General features: G+C 32.8%; 1 protein-coding gene across 5 annotated transcripts in view; it reads left to right on the forward strand.

The window, feature by feature from the left end:
• Edem2 (ER degradation enhancer, mannosidase alpha-like 2) overlaps nt 1–23,360 on the forward strand; it is a 40,153-nt gene extending 16,793 nt beyond the window's left edge. For all 5 annotated transcript variants that reach the window (XM_036372759.2, XM_014241208.3, XM_014241209.3 and 2 more), the window contains exons 7-8: nt 21,771–21,869; nt 22,200–23,360. In XM_036372759.2, the coding sequence (XP_036228652.2) occupies nt 21,771–21,869; nt 22,200–22,787 (687 nt within the window). In that variant the 3' untranslated portion in view covers nt 22,788–23,360. The remainder of the gene's footprint in view (nt 1–21,770; nt 21,870–22,199) is intronic.
• Nucleotides 23,361–26,568: the final 3,208 nt, after the last annotated feature.

The following is a 26,568-nucleotide window of genomic DNA, read 5'->3' on the forward strand; positions in this document are numbered from 1 at the left end:
AGAATGGTTTTGATCTGGTGAATTTTCCGAATGTCTCCGGTAGCATCGAATACTTCCATTTAAGTTTATTAATTACATTTAAGACATTAAAGCGTTGAGATTTTAGATCATTTCAGATGGATTGTGTATCATATGAGTGGTGCAGATTTTTTATTATTACCTTTATTGACCTATTATGCTTACTCTCACAGCTAAACCAAGGAATATTTTCATTTCACAAGAATTTTGTTATTGTGCGATAATCATTTGCATCGAAGAAATAAAGTTTGTAGGCGCCGTTACTCAAAGGCTTGATTAAAAAGTTGTTTTTGTTAGAGCTGTAATATTAAAATGTAAGTTATTAAAATCTTCTACATCGTGTATTATAATAGGAAATGGACGGTGAGTTTTAGTATCACTGTTGACCGCTTGCTCTCTATTTTTATTTTTCAATGGGCTATTATTAGTTGGGGAAGTATCAGCTTTGCGTTATTTTTAATAGGGCTTCTTTTTGAGTATCCACTCAGTTTCTTTAGCTAGTTCATCTTCATCAGTTTCATATATTTCATCAACATTCATACTAGAAGGTTTCGCTTCAAAACTCACATGCTTGCGTTTACTAGTTTTTAGTTCTTTTAAATTATTATTGTCTAATAGTACAAGGCTAATTAAAATAAGTTTAGCTAACGTTATAGAAATTTTGACAGCTTGTAACTCGAGAGTTATTATTCTATTTCTTATTTCATACAAGTGACCCGTATCTACTTTTTCTTTTTTGATAGTAGCAATGATTTTATTTCTTTTTGCTGTTATTTCTAATATCTTTTGCTGAATATGAGTATTTATCCTATAATTTTTGTTGCTAGAGTCAACTTTCATGTAGTCTCTGGAAGTCATCAAAGACTGAAAACATTCGTGTTAGACGGTGGTGAACGTTAACAGTTCGCAGTAGTGTTTCGATGTGCATTATGCCAGAATATAGTATCTTCCTTATATGTGACTGGTAAAAAAGTTTGTTAGTTTTCTTGTCTCAGCGTTAATTATTTAATACATCATCAAGTTGGTGCAGTGGGTCAAGTAGCCGTAATGCTCCCACACGATTTGCGTCTCTGTCTAGGATAGGAATGTAGTTAGCATTAGTGTAGTCCGTAAGTTTTTCCGATAAAGTTGTCGGCAAAAGGAATACTATTGCCGTAAATCTACAATTAAAGAGTGACATTAATTGTATTATTATGTTAGGGTTATCGAAAATTGTCCTTATGAACCCTCCCACCCTTTATAAGAACGCTGGTGCCTAGGTCCTGTTCTACTAATTCTTCTGTACAAAGCGTGGTAAGTTTATTGCCTAGCCTTTGGTTAACCCTTATTAACCTTGTCGCCAGCGTTATATGTTATATTATGACCCTTATTATTAAATGAAAGGTTAGTGGTCTTAACCTTTTCGAATTGATTCCGTAATATTGACCGAGGCAGAATAAAGGACATCTATTGGTTTTTTATTGGCAGTTGAATGTATTGACTTATTGTACTCTATAGTGGCTAATAAAATCAAATCAACGGTGTCATTCAGATTTCTTTCGAGTTTCAGGCACATAGCTATTTCAGTCAAGGTACTGTGTAAACGCTTCACTTGGTAAGCTGCAATGTATGGCATTTACTACACTATCATTAATAACCTCCTGTAGAGTTTTTAATTGTAACTCTATACTACAGAATTAAATTGTATGCCTGTTTTTTAATCCAAATATTATAAAGGATCGCTTTGATAGGCTTTCGCCTTTTAGAAGTATTATTATAAATTTCGGAAGCAATTGACTGGTTTGTCCACCGTTTCAATGGTGTAGGTCAGTGACTCTTCGCTGTGCATAGAGGCACATTCAACCTATCATATTTATCCGCTGCCTTGACAATGCGTCGGCGACATGATTTTCTTCACCTGGCTTACAAAGGATCTTTGCGCTGAAACTCCCTACGAGAAACTTCCAGCGTTTGGATTTTTATCCGAAACTGCTTCAACTGATTTACTCCATATAGATAATTTGTTAAGTACCCACACTATTGCTAAAACTTCTCTTTCATTTGTTGCTAATTTTTCTTCGTTTCTCGCAACCTCTAAAGGCAGAATTTCTTTAAGTTTGTTAAATGCATCTTCATGTTCTGGTGTTAATTGAACTTAATTTTTTTTTTTTACTGGATGGCACTTACTTTGTCATTGTCCACTTTTAGCACATCTGTCAATGGTTTTGCTATGCTGGCAAAATCTTTGATTAAACATCCATCAACGCAACTTTTTCAGGACTTGCTTTTATACCACTTCTTGATACGACAAAGCCTAAATATTCTACATCTTTTTTGAAAAACTTTGATTTTTCTACCGATACCCTCATATTTGTGTCCAAGTGAAGTGAATGTTGTGTGGGCATATGGTGTGTTATGTTTTGTGGGGATGGCTTAACTCATTTACCCATCCCGGACCCCCTAGGCGAATATTTATCGTAGAAGCCGCTCTTCGCTGATGCACACACCGAGTTTGCTGAAGTCTGCCTGCGTGGGGCAGGTGGACGACCAACGTCGCGTCTCGTAGCGCGATGGAGGAGGGTATGATGCGGCCGTTTGCATATCTGACATAGAGTCAGAGGAGCACTCCTGAGTGATTGTTGCTGATCCTATTAGGTCAAGTCTTTGAGACGTTCGATTGGAAATATACGTCTTCCATGCATATTGTGGTTTTTCTAACTAGGCTAGTATAATTTCAAAATCGCGCCTTATAGTTCAAGTCGTGGTAGACTTATTGTTTTAAGAGCAGCCACCTTTGCTTTTGATACTAGTAAGTGGCTTGTGGTCGCTTTGTGTGCGAACATATATAGTGGCGAAATATGCTTTTTAGAGGCGTCACAGAGGCCGTGTAGTTCGACTTTGTGTTCTGGGGCATACTTTACCCATAGTGGGATTTGTATCTGTGAGATATGATTTAGATTGCTCGCGAACTGGAACCACTTTTCTAAACGAAGTGGTTTCACTTGTTCGTCCCAATCGGTTCCATCTAACCATAATTCTTTTATTAGGATTTTGGCTTGTATCATAATTGGCGAAAGCCATCCTGCACCCAGGGTCGAAAAGTTTTGCCACACAGGATAGAACTTTTCGTTTTGTTATGGCGGATAATGCAGATATTGACTCAGTAGTGTATGAAAACTGGTCAGATATCGCATTTCATGTAATCGCCATCGTTTTTGTTGTACTTTCCTTTTCGAAATTGAGGGAATTGGTGTCCAAAAAGTTTTCTTTTGGTATGTCCCTTAAGATATTAGGGTGGTTTGCTTTTATCTTTTTTAATGGAAACCCTGCGATTTTGAAGGCTTGTATCACTTATGATAGTGATTCGTATGCTTATGGAAGACTGACTTCCATACAGGATATAGTCTACAAACGTTTGTGTTTTTAATACCGGAGTTGCCGGAAGATATTTTGACTTGGATCTTGAGGCCTTGAAGACAACTCCTACTTTTGTTGTTTTTTTTTATCTGATTTTCCTAACCGAATATAGTATTTTGGACTAGAAGAGCGTTTGAAATTTGACCAACACCTTCAAGTATTATCTGCGGTATAAGGTCGCTGCCTAGCAGTATTGTAGTTAGGATCTGCTAGCTTTAGGTGGAAAAATTTTTCCCAATGCTTTCGATTTATATGATAACTTAGAAGCATATTTCTTAGTTGCGATAGAACTGTAGCTTCTGCTAGAATTCTCTTATCCGCTTGAGTGGATTTAGGGTAATGGGGCAGATTTTATTAGAGTTTTGATGACTCTTCCGTCCGTTTCCGTAATTTCAAAGTTGGCTTGTTTTGTTGGCAGTTGGAGCCTATTTTGTGCCTAGACGCTATATATGTATAAGATCGTTGTGATCCTTGGTCTATTAAGGCCCTAAGTTTATACAGTTCTTCTCAGTGTTTGATGGAGACGACTGCTGTGGGTAGTAGTACCCTACTTTGGTTTTCGCTATGTTGCGTTTGGGTTTTTAATGCCGTTGAGCATCATGGTGCTTTTAGGCAATTTTCGGGATTTGGCACTTCGGATTTGCTGTTACCACTAAACCCGTGACTCTTTGATATTTGCGCAGTTAAATTTGCTTTCGCACTCTTTAAGTGTGTGCGCATGTGACAAACAGTTTGTACAAAGTCTGTTCTTACGAAATTGTTTCGGTCGCTCATATTAAAACCCACAAATCATTGTTTAGTTTCTTCAAACTGGTCTAAGTAGTTTTCGTATTTGGCGTAAGCCGATGATTTGAAATTTTCTGGTAGATCTGTGTCGTCAAATTCTACGATTGCATCATATGCAGCGTCTCCAACGTGTCCAGAAATTGTTAAGAATGTTTTTTTTATTTCTAATGAAGATCGATGAATCGAGTGCATTATCGTATCTCGGAAATAAATTTGGTATATGAAATATCTTTCACCTTTTTTTGCTTTGTAACACCTTGCTTTGAGCGTTTATCTTCTGCAGGTGTACATGGACTTTTTCGTCCGAAGTAATTTTTGGCATTTTTTATAAATTCGATCTTTAGAATATGCGTTCATTTAGAAAACGTGCAAGTAATGAAATAATTTTTCTTAGTGTAAACTGATTGAATTAATGGGATGAAATAAAAGACGCGTGTTCCGTTACCATTATTCTTGGAAATAGTATATTTATTTAATTATTTATTAAAAATCGCAATATTTATTTGATTAATTTAGTTCGTATGTCCTATAGGTTCACCCTATGATGTGTATATGTGAGCGCTCGTATTGAGAAGTTAATGTCTTTTGTACATAAGTGTATACGATATGTGCGTATTTATGTGCATATACATGCTTAAGCGTTTTATTTGCAAGCTTGCTTGTGTTTTAACAAGTACAAGGGGTATTGCTAGAAATATGCCAGTGAGGTCTTTGAATATATTGTATGTTCATATGTACAATTGTATTATACCAATATGTATGCGCTGTTATAATTATAATTTTATGTTAAACCGATTTTTTTCAAATAAATTTATTTTCAAAAAAAATTAAATGAATTAAAATAAAATAAAAGTTTTGCACAATTTTACGATAAATTATTACTTTTTTGTTTCGAAATTGTTTGAATTTGTTTGTTATACATATGTACGTATACTCGTATATATGATTGGGTTGATATCTTTATATTATATATATGTTTCTTGTGTGCGTGTGTATGTCACTGAGCTCCTCCCAGACGGCTGGACCGTTTTTGATGAAATTTTTTGTGTGAGGTTAGGGGGATTCGAGGATGGTTTAGATTCACAATTTGGTCCACTGGAAAATGTTTATTTAACTAATTTTTCATTTATAAGTAGTTGTTAATTTTGGAATGTTTTACATTGGATCCGGTAGACTGCGCTACCATCGAAGATGTTAGAACGTTTTACATAGAATTCCCGCAGACAGACTTTTCTCGCGGCTAATTATACGTTGCGTGCTCGAAAGTAGGAAAACCATCGAATTTATTTGTTTATACCTCTCAAGGATTAACCAAAAATATTGTACATCCTATGGTACTACGATAACTTCAGTTTTTGTAGATAATTAACTCTAAGAATAAATATTGATTATAGAATAGATTCAACCTTTTCACAATCAATTAAAACGACTTCAAGTTTTCATTCAATACAGCTTCTACAATTAACATCTCTGAAAGCATTCTAATATACATATTGACACGCTATCGATTGGTCGGATTGTGATAAATATATATGAATGACGTTAGATATTGTAATAAGTTTCTAATAAAAATTTTCGTTAAAACGGTCTAATTGTTACAGCTAACTTCAAAAAGCTTACATCTAAGACGTGATACAACGTCTTTTGGGCTTCTAGTATTATATAATAATACAATATCTATATGCATATACGGTAAATGAAATGCATTTATCCTTTCTTTTTTGTATTTATTTTTTTTATTTTGCCTTTGCTTACGTAATATATGCAATCCTGCTTACTGTTTTAATAAAAAGAAGGGGTATTGCTGGAGAAATGTGCAAGTAAATACTTGAATCCCTTTTTTTTTTGTAATATTTTGTAATGTGAATATTGTGAATTATTTAATAATTTTATATATTGATATGTATTTTTACGAACCGTTTTTTTTTTATTGCCTTTTTCCGTAAAACAAGCCGTAACTTATTTTTTTTTATTTCAACCGGTTGTTTTTTTTTTGTATTTTGATAGTTTTATACCAATGAATGTATGTAAGAGGTCGCGACCGTTTGCTCAATTAACACATTATTTGTTTTCTTTGCTTTTTTGTTTTTAGGTTCGCGCACGCTAATATTTAATTTTGGTTTTGTGTTTAGTTTATATGAACTTTTTATATGTGGTTATTTTTAATAAATGTTACACGTCCTTGCCACCTTACCTTTTTTTTGTCTTCTTTTCGTCACTTTTTGCAAGACTCCATATGCTTGTGATTTTATGCACTTTATGTATCAATACGCTTGTTTTCGACCCCCTTATTTTACCTATTTGTTTGTACTTCTGTAACTGCACCTTGTTATACTTACTTGTTTCAGGTTTTGTTTTTTTTTTTCACTACACTTTATGCATATTTCAGTCTGTATTACACTTTATGAGTTTCTGTGTATTTGTTTTGTCACTTTATATATATATCCGAAATTTTTTATGTATATTTTATTTTTGAATTCTATACAGAATTAATAGTGCCGTTCGTAGCGGCTCGAAGGACCATATTTGAATATCTTCGTCTTTTTGGTAGTGTAATAATCGAAAATACCGCAATATATATTATATAGACATATATAGGCGTTTCCAATTACAGTGATATGATTTTTTTTTATAACACATTAAAAAGCAAAGAAATTCAAATGGTTTTTATTTAGTGTGAAGTACAATCGATACAGTTTAGTTCTGAATATAACATCATTCAAATGCCTTCAACAACTTCTTTTGCACGAACGAATTCGATGAACCCAATTTTCGAGTACTTTCTAAAGCTTGAAGAGAGTTTTGTTTATTGCTAAAGACCAATGACTTCATATAACCCCACAAGAAGTAGTCTAATGGTGTTAAATCACAACTTTTTGGAGGCTATTCAATGTCACAATTTCTAGAATTATCGAATCTCCAAACTTTTCTCACAATAATTCGGTTGTTGCACGTGCTGTGTGGCACGTATCCCCGTCTTGTTGGAATTAGATGTTGTCAAGATCAACTTCTTCCAATTGCGGCCATAAAAAGTTGGTTATCTTCGATCTATACCGCTCTCCATTGCAGTAACGGTGTCACCAGCTTAATTCCGAAAGAAGTACGGACCGATGATTCCACCAGATCAAAAACCACACCAAACTTGTCAATTTAGGTGAATGTAAGGTTGTTCATGAATAATTTGTAGATTTTCTTCTCACCAGAATCGACAGTTTTGTTTATTTACCGCATCACTCATTAAACGACCATAAAAGAGCAAAGGCGCACGAAAAGTTGCAATTGGAGAACGATTATTTTGATAATAAAATAATGTTAAACGTTGTTCTTGTGTATATCTTACCATGATGAAATTGTAAACATTACTGAATACAATAAAAAAAAATTACAGATCCTAATATATTAATTACATTAAAAATGGCCGAGACGACACTTAGAAATCATATCATCCCTGTTGGAAAACCCGATATATATGAAGTGGAAAGTGGAAAAAATGGATATAATGCAGTATGTGTATAAGGATGGATCTAACGCAGTAAATTGACCAAAAATTGATGTAGCGCAGTATATGTGTTAAAAATGGATATGTCGCATGTTGAACCGAAGGGAGTGATGTCGGGTTCGCGGTCCCGCAACGAAACGGAATGGGTGGTCATGATGACAACCCTTTTATCCATGTTGCTATGGTGTGGTGTGTTGTGATCCTATGTGGTGTACAAGTGTGTGGTATTGTCTTGAAGTGAATGTTGTGTGCACGTATGGTGTGTTGATGAAGTGAATGTTGTGTAGACGTATGGTGTGTTGTGTTTTGTGGGGACGGCTTAACTCATTTAGCCAGCATTCATAGAACAACAGGTTTTCGTTTCCGAAAATTGTGTCGTATTATTTCATTGCCCAAGTCCATTTGAGCATTTACTCGGTTTAGTAGATCTAACTCAGTAATGCCGTCAAAAGTTTATATATTAGATAGTAGAAAAAATCTGTGATTATACCAAACCTTTTAATTCTAAACTTTTGTCTCACCGGACTATTTCAATGGAAAGACATAATGAATTTTTTGACGTTCCTGTGTCCACCAGTAGTTTTATTGTTTTCCCTTGATTGCCTACTCTGGTTTATAGAGTGTCTCGTTTTCCTCCTCTTGATTTAAGGTATTAATTCGTTGAATCTTTGGTCAAGTAACCCTATCGGAATCCGCCTGCCGTTTTTGTTATTGGTTAGTATTAAACTCCGGTCGTAATTTTTTATTTCGGTACTGCTGTTGTCCTTGGGATGTTCTCTGCGATGGTTCTGATTTATGTTTTGCCGTAATCTTGACACTGGTCTATGGTCTTTTAAGACCTGTTATAAAAATTCGTAACTCATCTGCTTTATTCTTTTCGTAAATTGATTCTGCTATTTGATCTTCATGAGTCATTATAGTCTTATTCGTGAGAAGAGTTAATTTCTTCTCAACCACATCAAAATACTGAAGTACTGAAAGAATTGGTCTTAAGGTGGAAAGTTCTTGTTCAATTAAATATATCGGGCGTTTGTCCGCATATGTGAAGTCTAATATTGCTATCAGCAGAACCATTTATTTTATTCCTAACTATTCCAACTGCTTGAAAATGTCTCGAGCTGCTATGTTAACTTTTAAATACTTCATATGTTATATGGACGGCAGGTCGTCAGGACACATAGGTAGGAACTTATTTGCCCTTCCTCTAAAGTGTTATAAAAATTCGTAACTCATCTGCTTTATTCTTTTCGTAAATTGATTCTGCTATTTGATCTTCATGAGTCATTATAGTCTTATTCGTGAGAAGAGTTAATTTCTTCTCAACCACATCAAAATACTGAAGTACTGAAAGAATTGGTCTTAAGGTGGAAAGTTCTTGTTCAATTAAATATATCGGGCGTTTGTCCGCATATGTGAAGTCTAATATTGCTATCAGCAGAACCATTTATTTTATTCCTAACTATTCCAACTGCTTGAAAATGTCTCGAGCTGCTATGTTAACTTTTAAATACTTCATATGTTATATGGACGGCAGGTCGTCAGGACACATAGGTAGGAACTTATTTGCCCTTCCTCTAAAGTGTCGTTATGGTTTATTAAAACGTCGTTTACACAAAATAGAATAACAACATTTTCACAATTTTTTCTTAAAGATCTCTATTAGCGTTTTTTATTAAATATGCCTTTTATTTTTTTTACAAAATATCGTAGGACAACAAAGATTGTTTATGTTTAACATCAACAATTTTCTTATTTTACAATTTATTTAATTACAATTCACAAAACCATCAAAAATATTATGAGTTTTTATCAATATTTTGTTCTAAAAAGTTAGTTTTAATCAAATTTCTTTGTTTTACAATTTCTCTGTATAAGTTTTCTAACTTTAACTTAAACTTTTTTAAATTTGTTAATTCTTACTTTGAAGGTCATAGGCTCACTTAGTTTTATTATTACACTAGACTTTCCGTCAACGGGATTTATACTAAAATCATTGGGGTCATAGAAATGGATTATTTTCAAGCAATTTTATAAATATAATGGAGTAAAGTCGGCCGGACGTTTAAAATCGTGAATATCAGTTATATGGGGGGCTAATTCAAGTTCTCGCCCGATTTGATCTTTAATTTTAGGCACAAAGATACACTACGCTTTCTCACTTTCGTTAAAATAACGAGCAGATTGGCCGATATATGTGGTATAAAGTCAACTGAAAGTTCGAAAATCTTTTTGGAGTAGGTTCGGAGGTAAGTGATTTCACCTAAAGCCCTTTTGTGTCATCGCGGATTTAAATTTAATGTTTCTGAAGAATGTCGTTATTGGCACGCCCACTTTAAAGCGTTGATACCCCCTATTACTGCAATTTGTTGTACCAAATTACGGCGGCTTAGGAATACCAATTTATAAGTTTTCGATTAATATCGTTTTGTGGGCGTGGCTTTGGTCCAATTAAGCCCATCTACGAATTCGTCCTCACTTTATTGCCAAAGAACACATGTACATGTAGTTTCATTAAGATATCTAAATTTTTACTGAAGTTATCACCATATCTAACCCGATTATTTTTCGGTGATTCAAACAACAGTTAGGTGAAAAAAACTTCTTATCTTATAAAAAATCCTTAATTCGCCTAACTGTCCACAACTTCACCCAATCGAAAAATATTGGGCGATAGTTAAAAACTTAAAAAAAAATTATTTAATGTTGTCTTTATGGAATAAATGTGCAGCTAAAGGGGCAAGAAAAACTGAATCAAAGTTATTGTTTTCTATTAAAAAACATGCCCATAGCTTCATACATAACAAAGATGTATAACTATATCTTGTATTAAAATGAATTCGCTTCTTACACCTGTACAATTTTTAGTTTCCGTTGTTTCTCTTTTCAGTTATAATAATATTTGTGCGTACAGATTTTAAGTGAACAATGATTTATTACGTATTTATAATACAATCCACGAAATAAGTATGGTTTACAAGCTAAGAAATTGAATATATCAAACTCCACATGCGATTTTTTCTTAAATTGATACATATAACAATTGCGACGAAGTTGTTCTTAGTTAGTGATTTACTGTTAGTAACACAAATGTTTTTTAAACACCGTTACTTACTATTTTATTTACGCACTTGCTTATTCAGAGCGAAATAATTATAGCGTACAGTAAGAGAAAGCATTTCGTAGTGACAAGACGTTGTATTAGTTTTTTAATTTAAAGGATTTCGTCATAAATAAATAATTAAAAAGCTATTTACTCAGTTAAAGGAACTTAATTCAGTAATTAATTTAAAAATGCCACGTGGAATCCATTTCCCATAAAATCCAGACAATGCGAGAATGTGGTGATAAAATTAGAGATACAAGGTGCGTTCCAAAGTAAACAGTAAAAAAGTAACAAAGTAAACTCTAGTGGCGCCATCTATATGTCGACTAGTGCGTTAGAATCTGCTATTCTTTATCGACTTCCAGTAAAAATGACATGACTTTTCATTTATTGGAAGTGAAGTTATTGCGTTTTAAGTGTCAGTATGTTTTTGTCATCGGTGCTCGGTTCGAAAATGAGCTTCAAACAAAGAGCCAACATTAAATTTTGTTTTAAAATTGGTAAAACTTTTACCGAAACGTTTCAATTGATAAAACAAGTTTATGGCGATGATTGCCTATCCCGTAGCAGAGTGCACGAGTGGTTTCAACGTTTTCAAAGTGGTCATGAGGACATAAATGACGATGAACATGAACCCAAAAAATCGCGCTGGAGAATTCAATACTGATTTGTTTTTATGATTCCAAGGGTATTGTCCACAAAGAATTTGTTCCACCCGGCCAAAACTTTAATGCGGTATTCTACCTTGGAGTTTTGAAGCATTTGGTGCGCCATCTTCGCCGTGTTCGGCCCGAATATCGCGAAGATGGAAGTTGGCGTTTGTTGCGCAATAATGCGCCGTCCCATCGATCGACGCTTGTGACCGATTATTTGACCAAAACTCACATTTTAACAATCAACCACTCCCCGTATTCACCTGATATGGCACCGTGCGACTTTTACCTTTTCGGAAAAATGCATTTGCCGATGAAAGGAAAGCGTTATGCAGACGTGGAGGCCATTCAAAAGGCTTGCACCGGCATACTTTCGGCCATACTGGGCAAAGAGCTAAAGCACTCGTTCGACATGCTCTTGGACCGTGCAAAAACCTGTATTAAAGCAGAAGGAGACTATTTTGAATAAAATTAATTGATTTTGCCGATAAAACCATTTGTTCTGTCTTTTTTAAAAAGTCCTGTTTACTTTGGAACACACCTTGTATAGCCATCGTTACATCGTAATAAAAAAAATATATGTTCGTTTTTAAAAAACCCCGAAAAGTATGGAACAACAAAAATAAGTGGACATCCGCCAAAGGTTAATGAACGGTCGAAGCGTCAAATAAAGCATTTGGCAGTGAATAACAATATTTCCCCAGCAAACATTTAGTATCAACTAAATTTTTAAGTGTCCACCCGACGGGTCCACCAAATTTTAAAAGAAAATACCAACATAGTATGTTAAACGAACCGCCCAACCTAAGTTGCTACATCGTCACAAAACTGCTAGGAAGCAATATGCTCATAGGCACATGTTATGGGACGATGAATGGAAAAAGTGATTTTTAGTGACGAAAAAAAATGTAATCTAGATGGCCCCGATGGTAACGCCAAATATTGGAGAGATATTCGACGACCACTGGAATCAAGACATTCAAGAAATTTTCAGGTATGATCCCCCATGGTATGGGGGCTTGTGGGTACAATGGGGCAACTTCAATTCCATTAATGGATGGCCGGCCATAAGCCCCGACTTAAACCCAATGGAAAATTTATGGGGGATACTTTCGCAAATTGATTCCTTGAGAGATCTCAGAAAGTCCATTGAAGCCGAATGGACAAAAAAAATTGAATCCATGCCAAGACGTGTAAATGCTATTATGTTTTCTAACGGAAACCATATAAATTATTAGAATTTTAATTAAGTTTGATTTAAAATGAAATATTGATTTGTACGCTATACTTTTTTCGTACGAAGAAATAGTTTTTCTGTATTTTTTTCTTAATATGAAATAATTTTTATTTTTTGATTTTGTATTAATAAATAAATTTCTGGGTTTACTATATTTAAAAAAATTCTAAAAAATATTCAAATGAAATATAAGATTAAAAAAAAGAGAGTCTTAGTTTGTACCATACTTGTTTCGTGAACTGTAGTGAGATTAAAGCTGCCGTTCGACAACAAAATACAAATTTACATTACGAGAGAACATCGACTACCTGCCGTAGGCAATTGAAAATGGCAAAATCAGAAAACTGATCTGATTTTGGAGTTTGTTACATTGAGTATCTTTAAAGAAAATATGTTTATTTTTTATTATTATTATATATATATATATATATATTTATAAACTTTATCGTTTTATAATCGTTGCTCTTTAAACACTTTATATATTTTTTAAGTAATATTTACTTTCAAACTTTTTCGCTTTGAAATATTTTTAATAAATTTAATTTATATTTATAATCTGCAAAACTAAAATTTAAATTTTTTACAAATAAAAGACATCTACAGCGGTGGACATATTTTCAGGTCATTTAAACGACGTTATAGCTAAAAAAAAACACGTTCATTTTATTTTATGAAAATATTACACATATTTGCCATAATACACATATTTGTGGCTAAGTAAAAGTTGAGTTGACTACATTTACTTTTGACATTAAAGTTTTTATTAAGATCATGTATTCGGTATAAAGAATAACGGAAATCATTATTTGTTGTAAGTGATTCTTCGGCCGATTTCATCCATTTTCGCCACCAAACAAGCCGGAAAATGTTAAAATCATTATATTGGGGTCAGCAGAATTACTGACTCCATTCAATCCATTTTTGGCACCAGGGCACATTGTTATAAGAAAAAATGGTTCTTAATTCACTAGAGTCTTCCTCAGTTTCGGTATCATGGGCGCCTTGCAAAATGCTGATGCAATTTCGACAATTTTTAGGTAAGAAGTGTTACACCGTGATAGCACTATTTGTGCAAAGTTCTATTCCAATGTCTTCATTGGTGCTTGAATTATATGGATTTATTTATTTAGTAACGGAACTAACTGGTATTTTCAATCATGTTATATGGGAAGTAGGTTAGAGCCCGAATTCCAAACTGTAAAATAAACGTGCCAAGATAATGTTATGTTAAATGGGGTCGAATAATGACTGAGATATCAAAATTCACTTCAAAGTGGGCAGTGCCACAGCGATATCGATATAGACCTTATTTGTAGTTAATTCTGTTAGGTTACTTATACTGCGTTCACATGGGAACTCTTTTGACCCTGATTATCGACAAATTATCTTTTGGTGTCGCTCTGTGCATTCACACGAGCAAAAAGAGTCCAGCAACTCGGATCGAGTTTTTCTGTCATTCCTTTTCATAAAATTTTCGCAAATATTTGTGCGGTTCGGCTACGCGACACTTAAAGTGTGTTGCATATTTCATTTGTATGTTGGGATGATGGTCTCACATTTTGCTTACAATGCATTACCATGAATGTAGTAGAACAATATGCATAATACCTACTCTCTTAATAGTTTCAAAGAAATACTTTAATCGGGAATTCCCTAATCCACCAGAATGTATTGAATACCCGCTACTAATATTTTCAAGTCCAAATTTATAACAGGAATTTCCTAATGGTTTGGAAAGTATTAAAAATCCATAATTTTTTAGTATTTATTATAAAACATCCTTGAATTAATTACAATTCTTGTTTTAAATAAAATGATATTCGAATTAAATTCTTTGCGGTTAAAAGAAATAAATATGAAAGCATCATAATATTTAATGTACATAAAAAAAAGTAAAGTTACATTTTTATTAGAAAAATGTACACAAAGCGTGCCACCCGAGCACGAGTGTCACGGTCTATTCGTCTTTCCTCGTCCTGTATTTATATTAGTATGATAGCAAGAATTACATATTTTTACTAATATTTAAACTTATAAATATAACCTATGTATACTGCGGTGCATCACTAAATTATGCCTCTTGGCACCAACGAACAATGCTCATATTTGAACAATTATAATAGGATGAAAATAGATATTTATATAAATACTTACACTTATTGTAACAAATATAAACTTTAATTGTTCCATAATGTTATATTATGTTTGTTCAAAAAATGCTTCAACAGAATATCTTGCCAAAAAAGTAATGATAGTTAAGCCGAATCTTAATTGATAGACATTAAAAAAATCTTACTGGGATATAAACAAATTAATATTTTATTATTATTAATACTTTCAAATGCAGATTTCTCGTCCCCAAAAGGCTTTATGTTTATTGTATTGACACGACAATTATTTATTTTTGTTCTGTATTTACCTTTAAACATTAATATCCAATTATGGATTAACATATTTTATAAAATAATAGATTACAAATAATTTCCCTCAGAGGAAAAAACTCACAAGTTTCAAACAACACCAATTCTTTAATTATAAAACACAGAAGCAGACGACTAAATGCAAAATAATATATTATCATTTGCTATACCATATTAATATGAGTCACGTGGGTATGCGCTGTCTAGAAGTTAGATAGTAAATTTTACCTGCAAATTAACTCCCATTTGTAAGGAAGTATTAAAAATATATATGTTTTCCGCGAACTCGCGGAAGAAATCAAAAACGATTATTTTTGTTGTCCTGCGGGAAAACTGAACTCCTTATTTCCAACATACTCTTATTTATACATTTTTCTTATTGGCTTAAAGCTATTTCACAATAATGATTAATTCTTACAATAAAGAGAGTATCAGTTACAATATTAGCTTATTCAGTAATTGGTTTTATATTTACTATTGTTTACATTTTGTGGGTGGTCTGAGCTGAACAAAATGCATATCAGTTACATAAATAAGCAAAGGTGCTTATTAAGAGGCTGTACAAGGTGCGTTCCAAAGTAAACAGTAAAAAAGTAACAAAGTAAACTCTAGTGGCGCCATCTATATGTCGACTAGTGCGTTAGAATCTGCTATCCTTTATCGACTTCCAGTAAAAATTTCATGACATTTCATCTATTGGAAGTGAAGTTATTGCGTTTTAAATGTCAGTATGTTTTTGTCATCGGTGCTCGGTTCGAAAATGAGCTTCGAACAAAGCGCCAACATTAAATTTTGTTTTAAAATTGGTAAAACTTTTACCGAAACGTTTCAATTGATGAAACAAGTTTATGGCGATGATTGCCTATCCCGTAGCAGAGTGCACGAGTGGTTTCATCGTTTTCAAAGTGGTCGTGAGGACATAAATGAGAAATGAGCCGAAACCCAAAAAATCGAAGGAGAAGTCAATACTGATTTGTTTTTATGATTCCAAGGGTATTGTCCACAAAGAATTTGTTCCACCCGTCCAAAACGTTACTGCGGTATTCTACCTTGGAGTTTTAAAGCGTTTGGTGCGCCGTATTCGACGTGCTCGGCCCGAATATCGCGAAGATGGAAGTTGGCGTTTGTTGCACGATAATGCACCGTCTCATCGATCGACGCTTGTGGCCGATTATTTGACCAAAATCACATTTTAACAATCAACCACTCCCCGTATTCACCTGATATGGCACCGTGCGACTTTTACCTTTTCGGAAAAAGGCATTTGTCGATTAAAGGAAAGCGTTATGCAGACGTGGAGGCCATTTAAAAGGCATGCACCAGCATACTGGCGGCCATACCGGGCAACGAGCTAAAAGAAGGATACTATTTTGAATAAAATTAATTGATTTTGCCGATAAAACCATTTGTTCTGTCTTTTTTTTTAAAGTCCTGTTTACTTTGGAACACACCTTGTATAATTGCTAAGTGCAAAGATACAGTTTTGTTTATAATTAGCGTAAAGGTGCTGTGTGGAGGCTGACATTAACTCCCACCTCTTTAAGATGAATCGTTCCCGATTCAATATTATTTTTCGATAGGTTGTTAATTTTATCCAAAATAGCGTTATATGATATCTCATAATATTCAAAATTTTTAGTTCTTTAGGAAAAGTTATAGGATTTTTTAAATTTTACAATCTTATAAATTATGTATTTTATTAACAAAATTACAATTATGTACCATAAAAATAAATGATGTTTAAAAACTTTCATTCATTCAGCTAAAATATTTATGTTTTAGTTCTTTATTCTTTGTTTCAATATATTCTATAATTTCGAAACTATTAACATGATTGTTCTTTAAATATTTCCAAATTTTGCAATCGACAATTTCATATATTATATTGTTTACATTTGTATAATTTCCAAAAGTAACAAGGTAAACTATATTTATGGCATAGCCATCAACTGTGTTGATTCCAGAGACTAATATTGCTCCTTCTTTAATTACATTTATTGTATTTCTTAATTTTTTTTCTTTAATTTTTTTACATTTACCTCTTTTCTGGACAAAATATCTGATTGGCAAGTATTTGTATTATTAATTTTACCAAAGGTGTTTATCATTTCTTTTTTACAACTTATAATATTTATATATTTTTTTTTTACATTTTGCAATTTCTTTGTTAATTACTAGTTTACCGTCTTCTTGTGTGATTGCTCTTACTTCATAATATTTGTAATCATTTATAATTTTTGGATACTTAATATATATAACAATTACATCTTTATTTTGTAGTACTTTAAAGTTAAAAATGTCCATTAAATCAGTTGTAGTCAATCGTACGTGTTCATTTTCAATTATATATTTTTTTTATATTTTGTAGTTCAGTTATTAAAAATTGATATTTCCTTTTCATTAAAAGTCTAACATGTAAATTTTCGTTTACATTTTTAATTGTTTCTGATAATTGACTGATAATTTTAAAAATTTCAGAGTTTGTTGTGTATTTTTTATTGTTATTTTCAATTAAAATATATATTTAAGATTTAATATTATCTTTCTGTATTATTCTACTTCTGTAGTTATTTACTAAATCTTCTTTAAATACTTGTTTCTTGTATCTAGGCTTTAGCTTATTTCTCTCCCCTGTAATCTTTTCATATATAACATCTTCACATAAATACATATGTTTTGTTAACTCTATTTTTATTTTGTCTTTCTAGCATCCTAGTTTGTCCTAATAAAAGTTTGTCTGGTAAATTATCATTAGAGACCTTATTATAAACGACTTCGAATGGTTTCTAATCAGTTACCGAGTGTATAGCTTTATTGTATTGCTGAGCAGCTCTATATACTGATTCCGAAAAGCTGATTAAATTATATTCTTGTTTTAAACATCGTGAAATTTCAATTATTGTTGAATGTACCCTCTTAATCTGACCATTTGTAGTGCTATGAGTTGGGTTGCAGAAATAAATTTCAATCTGAAGTCTCTGCATCAGGGACTTAAATTGTACCGTAGTAAAACCTGGTTCATTATCGATTGTTATTCTCTTTACATAAGGGAAAATGTAATGAATTTTAATAATTGTGCATAAAATATATCTATAATCTCTTTAGGTATAGGGACCTCTGCAATAGGTATTTTTATGGGATGTCTATCATATTTATTTCAATAATATGCCTAATTTTATAAAAATGATTAATACAATAGATTCGTTAATGGCAAAGCGACCTTTACTCAGAAGTATTTGTTGCTTGAATTGATTCAATGGTATTTTAGTTTCTTGAATTTGTGTATTATCAGAGCTCTCTGCTGAATGCTGTGTGTTCATTTCTGATGATCCACGACTTTTCCTGGTTTATAAATCATTATATATAAGTATAGTGTCTTAAAGTTTTTAATGCTAATGCTATGGCGTAAAGTTCTTTCGCATTTGTTGCACAATTCTTTTCCGTGGAATTCAATGTTTTAGAGATATGTATATGTAATAGGTTTTCCATCTTGGCTTAATACACCACCTAATGAATCATTTGAGGCATCGGTTGCCAATTTAAATTTTTTATTAAAGTCTAGTTGAATTAATTCTACTTGGTTGATTAGTAATTGTATAAATTTTTCAAAAGTTAAAATTGCGTCCTACGCTAATCGAACTTCAATTTTCTTTGACCTTTGCTGAGATATATATCCATTTTCTCCTGATAAATGTTTGTTCAATGGTTTAGCTATTGCTGCGAAATCCTTGATAAATTTCCTATAATATCGAAGTTGTCGTACTGTTTTTGGCAATGGAAAGTTACAAATCGCTTCAACTTTTTGCGCATCCGTTTTAATTACATCTTTTGCAACTATATATTCCAAAAATTCGACTCCTTTTTAAAAAAAATTTGACTTTTCTAATGATATTTTCATATGCGTGAAAAAACAGTTATATCAACAATATATACTTGACATTTTGCAATAAATTCTCTTAATACATCGTCCATAGCTCGTTGGAAAATACTTGGTGTATTCTTTAAACCAAATGACATTCTTAAAAATTCGTATTTTCCATTATTTACTGAAAATGCAGTTTTCTCGATGTCCTCAGGCTTCATTAAAACTTGGTGAAATCCTGATTCTAAATCGATTGTGGAGAAATACTGTGATCCTCCTCCTAGATTTGAAAGTATAACGTTTGTATCTGGTATCGGATATTTATCCGAAAAAGTAATTTCATTTAGTTTTTTGAAATCCACTACCATTCTTAATTTTGCTGTGCCATCATCATTGATACCCCTTTTTGGTACCACCCAGATTGGAGACTACTTGTTCGTAAAATTAGTTTTTTAAAATATTATCGATTTCTTTATTCACAAACGCATTTGACGCCAAAGGATACTGATGCTCTTTACTCCAAATTGGAGTATTTACCGAGGTTCTTATTTTCGCACGAATATCCGTTCTAAAAGGTAAATTCATGTTTATTGAGGAATGTATTTGATTTACCTTATTTTTTATTTTTTCCAATTTCCAATTTTTTATTCATGCCGGTATTTTCTTCGGCTGGTGCTTCAGAGAATTCTTCCTCCAAAGTAATTTTGTTTATAAAATTTTCGGTAAATACGTCGACTGGCATTGTAGAACTTTTTTGTTCCACAATATATTTTTGTTTTATTTTTGTTGCCGGTATTGCCATCGGCTAGCGTTGTAGAACTTTTTTGTATAACAATATATTTTTTATAATTAATATCTTAATTGTGCTGGTGTAAATCTGCAGCTGGCGTATAAGGAGTATCTGCTGCCAAAGTAATTATATGTCCTTTAATGTTTCCATCTGTTAAATTCCTTTACTCTTGTGTTGCTCAGATTAACCTCCTAAGCTAAATATGTCTTCTTCCTTTTCATTATTTATTATCAACTTTTTTCTTTCAAATTGATCACTGCATTAATTTCTTTCAAAAATATGTATCCAATTAAAAAATTTGCTTCTAAATTCTCGCTTTCGAAAAAAAAATTGTCTTTTATAGAGTAATAAAATGATAATAACGTTTTATCGAAAATCCATTAATTGTTTTTACTCTTATATATATATTTAATTCATTTTTATTCTCATAAATTCCCGATTTTAGTACTACTAGTATTATTTCGCGTCGTGTTCATCTGTGGCTATATTCATTTCAAAGGTACTGTCATTTCGCATCGTTTTCAGTAGATGTCATTTGTTTTAGCGTGAACAACAATTTGTTTTATTCATTTGAAAATGTCGAAATTTGTACCAGATAAAGTGTTTTTGTGGGGAGTTCTTCTTCATTACTTTAACATGAAGAAAAGTGCTACCGAAAGCCATCGTATTTTACTGGACGACCAGACACTAATCAATAATTTTTCTGTGGGGTGGGAAGTTCTACCTCACCCGCCTTATAGCCCAGACATAGCACCTTCCGATTAACACTTGTTCAGATCAATGCAGAATGCCCTCACCGGAGTACGCTTCACTTCAGAACAGTGTATCAGAAATTGGCTCGATTTTTTCTTGACCTCCAAGCCAGAGAAGTTCTTTTGGGATGGGATCCACAAACTGCCAGAAATATGGGCAAACATTGTAGCTTCCGATGGGCAATACTTTGAACATTAAATGTATAACAATTTTTTCACAATAAAGTCTTAACTTTCGAAAAAAAACCGAATTAATGCATACACCCATATATAGCAACTTGTTGCTCCCGTATCCACAAGTATTTTAAAATTTTGGCCACTAACCCTGTCTTGTAGGAAAATATATGGCAGAGTTAGTTTTGACTTAAAAAATTATACTATTTAATATTATTTATTTTTTGTATTTTATTTGGTGGTTGAGTACTTAGTTATGCGCTGGCATATGGACGTTTATCTATAATATTCATTCGTGTATACTTGGATCGACATTCATTGGCGTAGGTCTTGGCTGAATGTTTTGTTGAAATGTCCTTTGATTGTAGCTTCTTTGAAGTTAGGTTTGTGGAAACCGTAAATTATTATTTAAATTCCCGTTATTAAAGTTATTAGTACGCTGTGAGTAATAATTCGGATTTTGCCGAGTTGTGATGCGAAAATTGCTCGCATATTGTTTGATTCTAGTTTTTGTGCATTTGCATTTGGCAAATCACTTGGTGATAGTGAAAATAATATATTTGCTAAATTTTTATTTAGACCTGTTATAAATATACGAAAGGCATTCCGCCTATTTTCTGCGTTTAATTCTTTAGTTTTAGCACTATCTGATCCGTAAGTCTTTATCGTTTTGCTAATTAGTAAGGTTAATTTTTCATTAACCTTATTATAGTACGAGTATTCAATAGTTGAATAACTGCCCTGTCACAAAATACTCTTCTCCTGTTCGATAATATGAGCTGGTCGCTTGTCCACGTAAGCGAAATCGAGTCGAGCCTCAAGCGACTCATCACAATTGATATGTGGATGCATCAATTCTATTTTATAACCAACGACTGTAGTTGACTATTTTATAATCAACGACTGTAGTTGACTGTGTTAAATCCTGTAGCTGTCTTCGCTACTCCTCTACCTCTAATCTAAGAGAAGCATTTGTTGCGGTAATTAGTCTGGCAACAAGATTCTCGTTCTCACTATTTAGAGATAGATTTAAAAATTATAGATATTTATTTTATGGATATGAAATTATTTGTTTCGCAGGCCAAAAGTCCTGATGATGGAGAAATGGGTTTACTGTTTATGCAAGAAATGCTGGAGCTGACCAAAATACAAAATATGAATCAACTGGCACAACTTCAGGTAAGAACAACACCATTTTGAGATAGCATATTTTATTTATTTATTAAAGGAAATACAATTATAAATAATTATACTACCTATAAAATATAACAGTTTTTGAGATAGTTTAAACTTTCACAATAAAATGGGATATGAAATTGTATACCAGCATAATGCTTAAAGCTTTGATTATAATTTTTTTTGTTGTGAGAAAAAAAATACCTCAAATCAATAAATTTAACTAAATGGTAAAAAAATATATGTCAATAATGGAACCACCAGTGTTTAAACTAAGATAATCGTCAAAAATGCAAACTAATTTATTTTATCTTTATTATTTACATTTTATAGGCAGTTGCATATTCCTTAAATGATAAATCCAATGATTGGAGTGCTTTGATGGCTGGTCCATCACATTTCAGTCCAGAATTAATGGGAGATCGATTTGTCGAAGGTGAATTGGTTTTAGCAACACCTTTTCGGGCATGTGAGGAACCCTCAAACAAAGCTGAAATAAGCGGCAAAATTCTAATTGCCGAAAGAGGAGATTGTACATTTGTTAGTAAAGCGCGTCTGGCCCAAGCAACGGGTGCCCTTGCATTAATTGTTTGTGATAATGTACCGGGATCTTCCGGGGAGACGCAACCAATGTTCGCAATGTCTGGAGATGGAACTAACGATGTCACGATACCAGTTGTATTTATGTATTCACAAGAGTTCAATAAACTGTCTAACATTATGAAAGAAAAACCAAAAGTAATCGTGAGAATTATGCAAATGATCGAGTTTAAACGTTGGCAGCTCGCAAGGGATTCGACAAAAACGACAACAAAAAACTACCAAATGACAATTAACACTAAAATATCAAAAGCTACATCTACTAAGAATGATGTTGCTGAGAGAACAGAAGAATCAGACAACATTAAAGAAGATCTATAGTGTTTATTAACTTAAATTCTTAATACAAAAATTATTAAAAAAATTATTCGAAAAGCTTGTATATATGTAGTTGTTTAATATATAAATATCATTTTTTGGAGGAAGTCGAAAAATTCTTAAAATAAATAAAACTATTCCTTTTTTAAATCCAAAGTATACAATTAAAAAGAAGAGAAATTAAACCGTTTTTCAGTCAAAACACAAACTCTTTTTGTTTGAGGTCAGAGTAATTATTATAAATATACGTACGAAGCATATTATGCAATAGCGAATTGTATATATATATAATATTAATGAAGGATTATTGTTTTTTTCTAAATTATATATTGTAATTAAAAATAGTTAATCAGTAGAATTGTAAATTTTTTAAGGTTTAAGTAACTCCTCACGAACTTCGTATAAATAATAACGGTGTGATAACATGCATATTGGGGTCCTAAATAATTTTAAAGTATAATGTCGTTTAAAATATTTCAAGCGAAATGAAATGTAATTATTTATAATATAAATACTATTAAGTATCTTTCATATACGAGAAAGTAACTAAATTAAATTTTTGTATAGAACAATAAAGTTTATATTTGTTTAATTTAAAATAATTTTGTATAATGCAATTCTTGGCAGACAAAAATTTTTGTCTTTTCCGATTACACAGAACCGACCGTCGTTTCATTTTTGTTTTGAAGAGGCATTTTATTTAATAAAAAAACAAGCAAAAATTGTTTTTACAGAATTGAATGTACTTTAATAATCTGTGATTCATTTTGAAAACTTTTGGATTCTCTTGATCCCAAAAAATTGGTTTTTCAATTTCAAAAGTGAATATAACCCTTAATAGTTGAAAACCGCATTCCCAATATTTCTCATCAAGTGCTGGATTTTTTAAGTATAGTATTGCCGATTATAAATTTGGTAACTAAGAGTAAAGTTTAGGATGAGAAACTAGCATTTTTTTAAGCTAAGATGAATATAAGTTAGGTTAGGTTAGATTAGTCTGGTAGGCTAATGGGCCAGGCTTCCTGCCAGGCATCCTTTAGGATACCTGCGCTTGACGCGAATTTCAGTAGACTCTGTGGCCTCACAATCGATACCTCTTCCAGTGTCTCATAGCGTGGGACCCCCAAATGCTTAAAGCGTAGTCTTTCCAATGCGGGACAAGTGTTTCCCTGGTACCTTGCTCTTAACATTTTCTGCAGTCTTCTCGATCTCTACGTAGATGTTGACTATGGAGATGCCTGCTAGTGCATTAAAGGCTACCTCGTCGGCTTTCGCAATAGCAAAGATCTCTGTTTGAAATATACCGCTCTGGTTCAGCAACTTAAAAGGCTTCCTTATGTCTGCATAGCTCTGGACAGTCCCCCTGGTGGTGGTGAGTCGCTGTTTTAAAATATGGTGGTCAAGCCTTCATTAAGAATAATTTAATAAATTTTTAACGCTTGCAAATATTTTCATTGATTTTTCAATTTCAATTTCTTTTATATAATAACAATTAATTTTTTGTAACTTTTTGTAAAAAAATTAAAAATTAAAAATCGTTTAAAATATTTTTTACATTAATTGTGTCCAGCATATTGGTTAGTTTCACGTTTTAGCTTTGTCGTTTTTCCTTCTGGTACTGGGGTCCTTCGACGTTTATAAATCCCTTGGTCATTTTGTTTTTTTGATTTGTGGTTTTTATATTTCATACACATTTTTGTGGCTGTTGGGGTATATTTGTTGTAGTTTTTTTGGTTTTTACTTTTCTCCTCCCGAGAGGATACTTGTTTGCTAAGTTTGCGGATTCGACACGCGTCACTGCTATTATCCTCTCGGCTAGGAATACTTGATATTTTCTCCCTTTTTTCCGGGGATATCACTAACACATTGTTGGTATGATGTACAATTATTTACGCGAATGAATCAGTTTAAAGAACACGACGTACTTTTACTTCAATGGTTTAGTCAAGAGTGACTCAAATTCATATTTAATTCTATATGTACATACATATATATTGTATTCATAGTTGTCTTATTCATATTATCTATATTTCGAAAAAATCCCTTCTAGGAAATATTTTTACTTGTACTTTACTTTATAATTTCAACACTCTTTCTCAAGTTAAATATATTATATATATATATATTTCTAAACTTTAATATTTAAGACCAAGCATAGTAAAAATATCAGACACATTTTCATTTGTAGAAATATACTCTAACTCTATTTCTTTATGTTTTACATCTCGAATGTAATGATATTTTATTTCTATATGCTTAGTTCTCTTATGAAATACAGGATTCTTCGGAATTTGTATAGCGCTCATGTTATGGAACTACAACCTACTTCCTTCATCAAGCGACGAAGATATACTGCTTACTTTGCTGCTGCTGGCGGTATATGATTTCCTGTCTGTATTATTGCTTGCCCAGTCTGCATCCGCGTAGCCTTCTACTGATTTACCACTTTTGCGATAATGAAGCTTTAAGTCTAGAGTTTTTGATATGTACCGCAGAACATGCTTTGCACCAGCCTCATGTTCGGAATGAGGATCTTGATATCTTTGCGTCAATGAACTTACTGCATGCATTATGTCAGGACGCCTCGAAATGACCAAATACATTAAAGACTCAATTAGCAACTGATAGTTTGTTACGTCCACCTTAGAGCAGTTCTTATCGTTACAGCTTATTTGAAAACCAGGATCAAGGGGTGTGCTTACTGGACGACATGAGCTCACACCGTATACGCTCAACAACTCCTTGATATAGTTTTTTTGACACACAGAAATTGCACCTGTTTTACCCTCACTTTCTATTTCGAAACCAAGAAAGAACTTCAATGTATTACCATCTTGCAACTTAAACTTTGACGATAGTTTGCGTTTTATATTTGTAATGTCTTCTTCACTGGGACATGCTAATATTAAGTCATCAACATAAACTGCTACGTATGTAGCTGTACACTTTGCCTTGTTGTTTGACACAAAAACATGGCTCGCTTTAATGCTGAATCAAGTGTATTGTTCCACTCTCTACCTGAGTGTTCAAGCCGTAAATAGCTTTATTTAATTTTAGGACCTTGTAAGGATTTTTACAATCTATGCAACCTCCCGGTTGTCTTATATAAACTTCTTCTGATATATTGCTATTATGCATTTGAGATGCCTATTCGATGTAAATGCAACTCTTTCTCAACAGCCATTGCAAGTAGCATCCGAATCGTTTTGTATCGAATTACTGGCGAAAAAGTTTCCCAATAATTTAAACCCAGTTGCTGACTACAAGCTTTCGCCACTAATCTCGACTTGAACTTTTCGATATTTCCATCTGAATCACGTTTTATACGAAAAACCCACTTTAAACCAATTACCTTTTGGCCTTTTGGCAGCTCTTCTGCTGACCAAGTTTTGTTTGCAACTAACGCCGCATATTCATCTTGTATAGATTTCTCCCAATCAAAGGAGTATTCGCTTGCTAATGCTTCTGGTACGTGCCGTTTCTATATTTTCACCATACTGAAGATAATTCAACCTCTGATACTTTTTTCTGGGATGGCCAATCTTCCCTGTATGAAAAAATGTTGGCCTACCACCGCCACGATGCATTTCACTATTTGCGCCATGTGCTTCATCATCTTCCTCTTCTGTGATTCCATCATCTTCTTTAGTGCAGCTTTGAAAATCTTCAACCAGATCTTTTTCTTCATTGCTATTGTTGAAACTTGTAATTATTGTTGCTATATTTTCGTCGTTTTTAGTACTGTTTTTACATTCGGACACACCGAAACTGTCGTTGTTTTCAA

Source organism: Bactrocera oleae, chromosome 3 (genome assembly GCF_042242935.1).
Source record: "Bactrocera oleae isolate idBacOlea1 chromosome 3, idBacOlea1, whole genome shotgun sequence".
Lineage (NCBI taxonomy): Eukaryota > Metazoa > Arthropoda > Insecta > Diptera > Tephritidae > Bactrocera > Bactrocera oleae.